The 10,986-nt window shown below is 47.5% G+C and overlaps 1 protein-coding gene across 1 annotated transcript; it reads right to left on the bottom strand.

The window, feature by feature from the left end:
- Positions 1-301: 301 nt before the first annotated feature.
- Positions 302-4,854, bottom strand: UTS2R (urotensin 2 receptor). The gene is made up of 2 exons (XM_009974727.3): positions 4,576-4,854; positions 302-2,024 (listed from the first exon to the last, which is right to left on the bottom strand). Exon 2 carries the CDS (start codon positions 1,877-1,879, stop codon positions 731-733), a length of 1,149 nt encoding a protein of 382 aa, XP_009973029.2. The 5' UTR covers positions 1,880-2,024; positions 4,576-4,854; the 3' UTR covers positions 302-730.
- Positions 4,855-10,986: the final 6,132 nt, after the last annotated feature.

The raw sequence follows: 10,986 nt of genomic DNA, 5'->3' as shown, positions 1-10,986 counted from the left end.
TTGTTGACGAGAGAGGATGCTCCCCAACATGGGTGCTCATGTATTTGGGGACAGGGCACTGTGGGATGCTGAGTGTTCCCTGACTGTGGCACTGCCACAGGAAGCCTGTCTTGTTAATGTGAACTGTGATGTAACTCCACTACAGACACCTGTGCGAATGGAGAATCAAGCCCAGTGCATACACATGAGTGTAGAATAAATGAGAATACGACCTAAACCAGGACAAACACCCCTGGATATGCCTCATCCATGTTGTCCAATCCTATCCCAAATTCAAAGTGGATTGCATGTCACAAACATCAGCTGCTTTGTCTTTATTTCATTGTTTTCAGTCTTCATACAACTACAAATTTAGCCTTACTGCTAAAGAAAAGAAAGAGCAAACTACAGCCATTCATGGGATAACATAATTTTAAACTCTGTGAGACAGCTGATACTATTAAAAAACATGGCCCTATTACAGGCTTTCAATATTGATGGCTACTTGAGGAGACATACACTATAAAATACAAAGATAAAAAGCAAAAGGCTGTTTAGGTAGATGTTCAGCTGAGTGTTGCTAGCATCAAATCAGTGGCACTGAAGAAAATGAGAACAGACACACAGCACAGCCTCTGGACCAAACGTGTGCACATCATGGATCTGCTAAGGCTTTGCCTTTACAATGTACACTTTAAATCAAAGCAACATTGAAGTCAATATTGATTGTTCTTGGAGATATATTTTACCTTCAGGCACTGCTGTTTCCCAGAGGAGCGTGAGCAAGAACATATGTCTCTGTGCAGTGCTGACTGCTCGTGGACAGGGATCTCCCTGAAATCCTCTGAAACCGATTTCTCCTTTGGAAGTACCCACTGTTGCTGCTAAGGGACCTCTGCCTGTTCTTCAGGTACTCCCTGTAGTTTTTGGTGAGCAGGGTGTAGAGGAAGGGGTTGATACAGCTGTTGCTGTAGGTTAGACAGGTTGTCAGATAATTAATGTTCTTCATCACCTTGGGAGATAAAGGGAAGGATTCATAATACTGGAAGAGGAGCTGCCATATCCAGAAAGGCAAGAAGCAAGCCCAGAACACCAGCACTATTGTGAAGATTAAATAGAGCACCTTTTGATTTGGCAGCCGCTTGGTCTGCTTGAAGGATGCTGTTTGCGACACCCAGTAAATCTTAGCTAATCGGATGTAAAGGTAGCCAATGATTACCCCTGGACCCACAATGCTGGTACCAAAAAGGATGGTGAGATAGACTTTGTAGGATAGCTTGCTCCAAGTGGGCAGGCAGATGCTTTTGTTGTCCCTTTGTACCAGCTGGATCATGATGAGCATCGGGAGAGTGAGCAGCAGTGACACCAGCCAGATAACAACAGCAATGGCCTTTCGGTAACTCTTGGACCTCTTCACTGTGTCCAGGGGCTTCAGCACAGCAAAGTAGCGCTCTGTGCTCATGACTGTGAGGGTGAAGATGCTGGCATGCATAGTGAGGAAGTCCAGACTGAACAGGATGCGACAACCGATGTCCCCAAAGTACCATTTCTGAATAAAGTAGGTCCCGACGATGAAGGGGATGGTGAGAAGGTAGAGCAGGTCTGCCAGCGCAAGGTTGATGATGTAAATATACATGGAAGCAGATGATCGCAAGTAATGACACATCACTAGCAAGGTGTAGACATTGCCTGTCACCCCAATCACACACATGAGGGAGAGGATTGTCCCAATGGTGCAGATGGCGATCATGTCCTCCATGGAACCGGTGGCTGGCGTGCCATTCCCAGTGGCATTGGTGGAGCCATTGGGTCTGATTCTGAACAGGCTGCCCTCGCTTGTGTCTGTCACCATGTAGGGGGTTGCAGAAAAGTGGCTCTCCAGCTCGTCGGTTAGGGACATCCTCCTGGCCTTTAAATGCCAGAGACTTTGTTCATGCCACAAGGGTCTGAAGATCTGTTCTTTCTGCTCTGAGAAATGTGGCTGCTGGGGAGTTGGTGAACCATCTCCTAGCAGGGTCTCATCCAAGGAAGATCTGCATTCTCCACTAGAGGAAAGACATCAGAAACCAACATATTAGAAATCTACCAGAACAACACAAATTATCATTTAGATGTTACCTGTCCCTGAGTACATATCTGCACTGTCGGCATATACCAAATGTCTTCCACGCTGAGGCTGCTCATGTATAAGGTTCATGCCATCATTACAAGAGCACAGCATTGAGAAGTGACATGTCTAAGTGTGTCCCTGGAAAAGAGACATAAGAAATTGTGTGGATCATTAGAACTGCTTGCTGCAATCCTTAAAATTAGTTTGGGGTTGGAGGAAAAAATTGTCCTTAAATTTGTAATGGCAACTTACAGACCTATCAGCATGATTGCTTAAGTGTCTTTGCTGAGCTCTTGAGTCTGAAGGAGTTAAAGACCCCAAGAAAAGGGAAGCAGACTTTGGATTTACCATTTGCAGCCAAATTGTCTATTTTGTGTAAGTGATACACTCAAAGTCCTGCCCAGAATTTCTGCAGTGTTTTCACAGAGCAACTTCCCTTGAATGAGAAGCTTCTGCTATGTCCTGATCTGCAGTTTCAAATTCTATTTGAGTGATGGAGAAAAAAGGCGTTTTATATCTATAGAGCAAGGTGTAGGATTCACTGTGGGTTTCATATATCTGTAAAAACAAGGGTTTTTCATGCTCTCTGTCAAGTGTGATCCCACAGATTTTCACACGTCCATGCATAGATATATTTCAGATAGACCTGTCTGTGAAGCTGTCTAAACAGCCTTATGCAGCGAGGTGTGAGATTATTCTTCAGCGTGTTAGGCAGGTAGTCACTTTTTGTGCACAGGAGTTTTTGGTTAGATCAAGCTCAATGCTATACAAATCATGTCTGTGTTGCTTTGGTTTTGCAATCTATACTGGCTCTGGGTGTAGGCAAAGGGAGATCAAACCTACCTGAGAGAAACATTGAAGAAGTAGCTAAAGTGCCCAAATTTTAAGGCATACCAAAAGCCTGTGCCAACCTACAGGTCACTGCACACAAGTACATTTGCACCATGTATTTTACGGAGCTGCGATTGTCTCTTTGTTTGGAAAACTCTGTGAGAAGGGGTGCTGGATCACCTTGTCCTTGCAGGGCTCAGCAGGCAAAAGCCTTCCCGCTGCCTTGTTCTGCTGGGCAGGTTGGCTTTGTTTTATCCTGGGAATTTTCAGCTTTTCCCAGTGAGTTTGATGTCCTTTTGCCTTCATATCAGCTCTGACTCCTTTGCCTCTTTCCTCCCGCTAGCTCCTTGGCAGCAGAATTACAGCACCAGGCCCTCCTCTGTTGCCCTTGTGTCAAAGACCCAGACAGTGACCTCTGTAGCACTTGAGGATGGACAGTGTTCATCCTCTTCATGATTTGCCCTCACCTTCCCTTCTTCCCATTGCCACCTGCTGAGGGTGATGGGTGCTACGGAGATGTCATGCAAAAACCGTATAAAAGAGGGAAATCCAGTACAGAGGGACATTTTTCCTCACTTAAAAATTGGGATGAAGGTGCAAAAAAAAGAGAGAAAACCCAATAGACAGAGCCCATCTCCCACCCAAGTCCCTTGGGTACAGACATCCAAGGGGGAGAGATGAAGCATGGTTCTGCGGTGGTCAGTGCTCCTTCAGGACATCACTCTTCTGGGCTGGTCTCCAGCAGCTTCACCAGAATCTCTGTTTTCTTGGACCTTGCAAACCCCAAACTTCCCCCTCCCTCCCCTGCCGTGCTGTGCAATCCCTCCTTGCTTGGCATTGAGCATGTGTAGCCAGCTTTTCCATGCACTGACTTGCTCCCTCATCGTCCACCTTATCCATGCTCATGTACGAGCTGTGCTGGCAGCAAAAGTGTCATGCATGAAGGAGACATGGATGCTTGGGGAGCTCTGCCTGCTCCTCTGCCACACGATCACCGACACGCTTGGTTGGAAACAAATGGCTCTGTATGGGGTGCTCCAGCTAAGCCTGGAGCTGGTCACATATGCAGCTATCAAGCTCAGTTGGATTTGTGATCGCTCAATTTCAGCAGCATGTTTCCACGTCTCAGGTGGTGTCCTCTTGCAGCTGCCTCACTTTGTGTTCCGGGCACTTGGAGCAGATCTATGCTGTGTCTGTGCACGTCTGCACAGTTCCCCGGTGTGACAGCTCCTGCCAGAGAGAGCTCAACACACCGCATCTCCCCGCTCTGCTTCCCTTCCACTGAACCTGTGTTTTGCCTCATTCATAAAATTACTACAGCACTAATTCAGTTCAGACACTTCACCTGTCTCCAGACAGAGCCCACAGCCAGGTGAGTCCTCACTCCTAGAGGAGGAAGATTAAGCAAACTGGGGAAACCTTGCATCATTTTAAAGTTACTGTCATTGCTGCACTTGCACATAAATGCACACACTTGCACACATGCACACATGCACACACAATAGAGAGCTTGTTATTTCAAGCAGCCGTTCAAGCATCTTACAGTCTAAGCAATTTTCTCAGCCAGTCCTGCCTTTTCCTCTACATTATCATCACACAGGAGTACCATGCACATTCAGTAGCTGCAAATATAAATTAATTCCTCCTGCTCAAACCTTGCTTTTAAATCCAGCAGATGAAGTTTCCTACAAGAAATAAAATAAAAATGAATCTAGTAGTATTAAAGCTGAAACTTAAAAAAGGAAAAAAATAAAAAAAGGGAAAAAAGAAAATCCTCCTTCATGGGTGGACAGCGAGAGATCCCCGTGCTCCGTCGCATCTGGAAAGGCAGCAGCAGGAAGGGAGCGTGCTACCTAGCCAAGTATGTTTGAAATCTGTGCGCTCTTAATACTCTCATTCTCCTCCCTTCACTCACGCCTGCTATTTCTGTTACTTAGTGACGTTAGGCATAACGCGGTTTTGACTGCAGCCAGTGAAGATCCTTTTTAAAGAAGCAGCATTTTGATAGCCACGGCTTGTTTAGTCGGCTCCCCCCTGCCCGGCCATGAGCCAGCTGGGGACGTGAGATGTCGAGGCTGTTTTCATCCCAGGACCACTGATACGAAAAGCCATTCTGCCCGTCCTTACATCACACTGAAGAGCTCAAATGCCTAATGCTGCCTGAGCAAAACCATTGTGTCAGGGGAGAGCGGTTGGTCTAGGGAGGGTTAAATTCCTGCGGGAGGGTCGGCTGCCCAGTGAAACGGCAGAGCTCCTCAATTCAGAGATAATTCCAAAGTGAAGCCGAAGTTTATTTGGGTTGGATGGTGTATTAACAGATGGATCTGTGCGGTGGTATCACGCACCACAGCATCTGAGCTATTTCAGGCTGGCAGTAACAAAATGTCACCCGGGTTGTTTGGGGTTTAGCTGGTTGCCTTTCCCCGGTGATACCCAGTGAGGGTAAAGACAGAGTGAGATCAACCAGGTGCCCAGAAAAAGCATGGTGTGAGGAAGGGGCTGGTGCTGAGAAATACTGAAGCCAAACTCAGGATTATTTTGATAGCAGCTGAATATTGTGTTGATTGCTTGCACACAATGGGGTTGCTCTTCCTCCAAGTTCCTTGCTTTAGCTCTGTGGACCACAGGGAATTCATTGCTTCTCATTTATACCAGCAAGAAGTGAGCAGCATTCATCTCTCCTGAGGTGTCTCCTGCTGCACACAGGTGTGTGGGAAATGCCTGCTAGGCCCATTGCTGGCTTCACCAGTTTGCGTTTGGGAAATCACTGCAATTAGGTGCTGCTTCCCTGCATGAGGCTACGGGGAGGTGGCAGTACCAGGCACATCTGTCCTGCATCACTGTTACTAACCGAGAGCTGTTCCCTCCTCTAACTTCTTCCCTGGATACATGTATTGTTTATTCTTTGACCTCAACCTTTCACACTTTACTGTCTGGGTGCTTTCAGATGCATCTTGTGTCTAAGGTCTTGTCTCTCCGCAGTTTGAACCCAATTTTGCTTGAGCCACCTGAGGTGACTGTGGTAGCACCTGGAAAGATTGGTGGCCAGATGTGGCCGTCCCATAACAGGGCTGTGGGTGTGCAAAGCAAGACCCCTCTGAGATACATGCTTTTGAGTGTGGTGAGGACTCAGGTTAGGAGCAAATCCTCATGTGGAGGCTTAATTTTGCAATGAAAATAGATTTTGTCAGCAGCTCTAGCAAGGGCTGGCTGAGCTCTAAAATCCCAACACAAGCACCTCCAAATGCATGTGTTTTGCTCTAAATCTGCATTTTGTGGCTGGCCCCTAAGACAAATTTGGAAAAGCATGAGCTGGAAGCTGCTTTTCACGCAGCTCTCTGGGCAAGATGGAGCTTCCCATCGACTATGAGACTCCAGTTAGTGGCAGCAGTCCCTTGATGAGCCCTGATGGGGAAGATGTTGGAAAAGTGCTTTATTTGTGGATGGCCCACTGGGAGCAAGAAGGTCATTCATGTGGCAGTCTCCTCTTCACATACAGAGCAGGGACAACCTGCTGATGTCCTTGACTCCCCTTGCTACTTCTGCATGCAACTTAAAGGTAGGTGTGTGCAGGTCTCTCCCCAGGTACCTACACTGGAACTGTCACACTCTTGTCACTTCTCTGTCACTGAGGCACAAGTTGAGTTATATTGACCCATGCCAGGGAGAGGAAGCGGGGATGAGATGGTGGAATGTTTCTGGCCAGCCCATCGGTTTCCTGCACTTCTTGGTCCCAATCTGGTACTTCTTTTTTTGGCGTTCAAACCTTTTGAGAAACATTACACCAGTGTGTTTTTTTATCAGGAAATCTCAGTGCCCATGGGACTGCCATTAGAGGAAGCTGAACTCCCAGTCTGCGTCCTGCTGGAGTTGTTAGAGGAGGTGTCTGGAGAGATGTTCAAGAACAGCATGGACAGTGTCAGGTTCACAGCCCTGGCTCTGGGGATTGTCTGTGGTTGTAGTTTTGCTGCTTCTGTTCTCCTTATTTTCTTCATCAGTAAAACAGAAATCATTGAGTTCACTCATTCCCTGATGCCCTGAGATTCAGGGGTTTTCACATTTGTCAGATGCTATTAGAGCTATAGACAGGAGTTCTAGCCCACATGATTTATAACAGGGCTAGGAACTGCAGTCAATAACAGATGAAGGCAGGATCCCTCTGAGATATGAAAAAGGTCTGTTTAATCATTCAGCAGCATCCACTGCTACAGGGCTTGAGTTCTGCATAGGGGCCTTCTGAAGTTACTGGAAAGGTAATAACTATTATTATTCTATTAAATACAGGGCAAACCCCCCCTACTTCTCCCCTTTGATATAAGGATTTATGCCAGTTCTATGTGAACTTGATTGTGTTTGGTTACTATTTCAAACTTCAACAGAACCAGTCAAATCTCTTGTGTTTCTGGAGCTGGGCTGTGCACCTTGCCAGCTGTGTACCCTGCTGACTGCTGCCTCACCTGGTCTGTGCAGAGCCCCTCCAGCATGTTCCACTTTGGCTGGGGCAGTTTTGTGACCAGCAGCCATGGGCTCCCTTCTGCTTCAAGCTGAAAGTATAAGTTTGTCTACATATCACATTTTAAAAATGCAATAAAATGCTGCTCCCTCTGTGTAGGGAAGAGCATGTACAAATGCAGCCAAAATTGATAAAAGAAAAGAATCTCATGAATGTGTCTGCATTCTTGGTCTGGGTTAAGTCTAGAAGCACATTCGGGCTCAGGGTAATATGTGATTCCCATTCACCTGATCTGATTTACTCATCTCCACGCATGATCCACTTTAATACCCAGAAGTAGTCATGACATAGCATGTATCTTGTCTCTACTGCAAATGTTATCATGGTCACACAGAAATTCAAATTACCTTATGAGAAGTTGCCCTGACTTTGGGATCAGCCCAAAGGAGACCAAGCATTTGCAGCATCGTGCCAATCCCAGGTCCTCCCAGAGCCATGCTGGTGATAGCTGGGAGCACACACAAATGGCAGCAACTACCGAGAAAAAACACTGGTGAGGTGGTTGTGCAGTGAAGGACATGACAGTTGCTGGGTCACCTCTTGTTCCTCGGAAAGTTGCATTTAAATCCCTCTGTTCCAGCACTCACGGTCTTGGACACATGCAAATGTGATATCCAAATTCCCAGCTGGTCGCCAACTGCTTTTTTCACTCTCCCTGCTATCTGTCCTTGTCAGTGAAAGACCCACCCAAACTCGGCCAACGCATTTGGAGACTTCACTGAGCTTTCTTGGCATTTTGGTCTCCTTTCTTCCTGTTTTTTTGCAATATGAAACTTCAGTTGTCCTTTTTGAGTAGGTATGGCTTTGCTCTTGGCTGCTTTGCATGAAAGTGAGACTCCGGGGGCTGAAATCACCAGTTTGTTTACCTCATCTAGGATCCCTTACATAGATACTGGGTGTATTGCTGCTCTGCTCATGGAGAGTCATCCCTCACTGAGCTGTCTACTAACCCAGAAGGATTTGTGTGTTGCTATCAGTTTTTCCCCTGCTCAGGGGTAAATTTCATGGACAGTTTGAGAGGTGGTGCTGCAAGGGGGCTGAATTGAAATGTCCTGCATTTTTAGCTACCAGGTCGGGTGGTTTTGGCCCAAACAGTGTCACTCCCCAGGGCAGGGGAAGCAACCCAGGTGTTCCTTGCTGGTGTCTTGGAGTCTGGGTGGGAAAGGACAGAAGGCTCAAGGTCTGAGGTACGTAAAGCCTGTGCGAGCTCCAGCCCTGGAGCATTGTGAAGGCTGGTTCTGAAGGGATAGAAAGAGCAGAAGGGGCAGAGCTTCTCCCAGCTTTCCTCTCAAGACTGCTCTTATGTGCCTAATGAACTGTTACTCCTCTATCTCCTGAATTTCAGCTTGCTATTACAGGGACCTCTTCAAGATCACACACAACAACCTCTGTTCTCACACAACAGTTACAATTTTTGAACTCCTGTAAGGTCCAAAGCTTTGCTATATGGTGTTGGGAGACCAACAACCACTGCTGTCCCAGACTGATGTGGTCAGGGGCTGGTGTTCCCAGCACAGGTTTTCCCTTTAAGTCGCAGGTCCTTGTGTTCCCAGGAAGGTGTGTGTGATGGGAGCTCATTTCACGCCCGCTGGGGATGAGGTAAATTGGAGTGGTGTCACTTTGTGGAGTGATGGTGGGTCAGGGGTGCGGAGTGGCCTCAATGCTCCCCAAGGCCCTGCACAGCTGGGAGGTTGGAGCGGTCACAAGTCTCTCCTGGAGAGGATGGGGCATGCAATCAGCTCAGGGAGCTTTTTCCTTGGTTGCTCTCATCTGCCCTGATTGTATCATCCCACTAAGGAGACTGCATGCTGCTCTTAGGTCGGGTATACTTTACAGACAAACCATATTAGGAGGAGATGTTATTCCATCTCTGCAGCTGATCTGACTCCAGCCCTGAGCTCTGGACAGCAGATGGGATGGCAGACGTTTTCCTGTGTGACATGTATGAGTGGGATCACTTGGCCTCCGTTTCTGCAGCCCTTGATATTTGCAGACCGATCTGAGTCTTCACAAGGCATCCGGGCGCCTGCCTTGGGCTGTGAGTGCTCCCGCAGCTCTGCAAGGGACCCGAGGCACTGGACGGTCAGATTTAACATCTGGTGCTTGACATGTGAATGGAGATGATTTCTCCATGCTGAAGGATTGGTCTGTTTGGGGCTAGCACAGGCACTGCTGGTCCCTCTGGGGACTGCCACGGCAGCTCAGGATCAGGGGGGCCTCCGAGAGATGGAGCATTGCTGCCTGCTGCATGGATCCTCCTGCTTCATTCCTTTTCCTATGCACTGAGGTGCAAGCTGTTCTCCAGGAGGAGGTCTGATGCATACACAAGCTGCAGAGCAACCAAATCCTACCTTCTGTTGCAGTCCTCTGGTAGGATGGCAGTACACCACTGGCTGAGCATCCTGTGCCCCCACCAGGCAGGCAGAATCTGTCCCTTATCTAATCTGCAAGGCACATTGCAGAGCAGTTAAATAGAGGTGACAGTGATTCTGTGTCACAGCCAGATCCCACCATGCTCGGCAAAAGTGGGAGGGGAGCCTCAACTATCACGTATGACCAGACCACCTTGATTGTGGATGATAAGAGGGTGTTACAGCCTCCTTAATTCCTTCTCTTCCTGACCTCCAGGAAATATGCATCCTAAATAAATTTGCAATTCAAAACATGGCCACTATGTCTGCACCTTCATTCATCCATCCATCCTGCTGTGTTGTTGACCTAGTGGGGTGTGCTGAGCTGTCCATCTCATGTAGCTCCATCCTCCCTCCTGCTCCAGGACTGCTGGTATTAAATGGCTTAATACTTCATCGATCTTTCTTGAGCATTTGTGATGGGCTAAGCTGAGGCTGGATTCATCACAGACAGTGCTCATTCCCGATTCGGCTTCCTTTGCAAACAGCTTAGATTTTCCTCAGGTTATGGTCAGGGAAGCCCTGGCTGGGTGAGTCTGTTGCTGGAGCTGTGTTTGTACAGCAGCTATGACCATGCAGTTCCTGCTGCTGGCAGGCAGAAGCCGGTGATCTTTCTGTACCTGGAACTAGATGGCCTTGTGTGTCCATCAGACTAAATTAAGTGGTTCAGCTTGGTTGTTATCTCCCATATGCAGGGACTAGGTATTCACTTGAAAATGAGCATGCTGCTGTGTCCTGGCTGGTATGTGTGCATTTAATTGCTGTCTGTTATACCAACACACTCACCTTGCATATGAGGGCTGGTTAGTCTGGTAAGAGGCTGGCCTGAACCCTGTTTAGTCCCTGATTTTGGTAAATTAAAGGGTATCCTTACTGCACAGCAGCTGGATGTCTGAATGAGGCTGGAAGATGGGACAGCAGTGCACTGCAGCGTGTACAGCTGAGTTGTGCTCAGGTGCACTCAGAAACAGCTCCCTCTGTGTCACTTCAGTCTGAAATAAAATGCAGAAAACAACATTAACACACTCCTACGGGTGCTTTTTCTAACATAGAAGCCAAGGTGTTCAGTGTCACCACATCAAATGTGACCAAATAGTGCATCTGTGTGTAAAAGTTTCTGCCAAGAGGGAAGCAGAACAGCA

This window comes from Tyto alba, unplaced genomic scaffold (assembly GCF_018691265.1).
Source record: "Tyto alba isolate M040663 unplaced genomic scaffold, T.alba_DEE_v4.0 Super-Scaffold_39, whole genome shotgun sequence".
NCBI lineage: Eukaryota > Metazoa > Chordata > Aves > Strigiformes > Tytonidae > Tyto > Tyto alba.
This window is presented reverse-complemented; position numbering and strand designations above follow the sequence as displayed.

Coding starts and splice junctions, on each gene's coding strand:
- UTS2R (XM_009974727.3), bottom strand. CDS start 1,879: ATGTCCCTAACCGACGAGCTGGAGAGCCACTTTTCTGCAACCCCCTAC.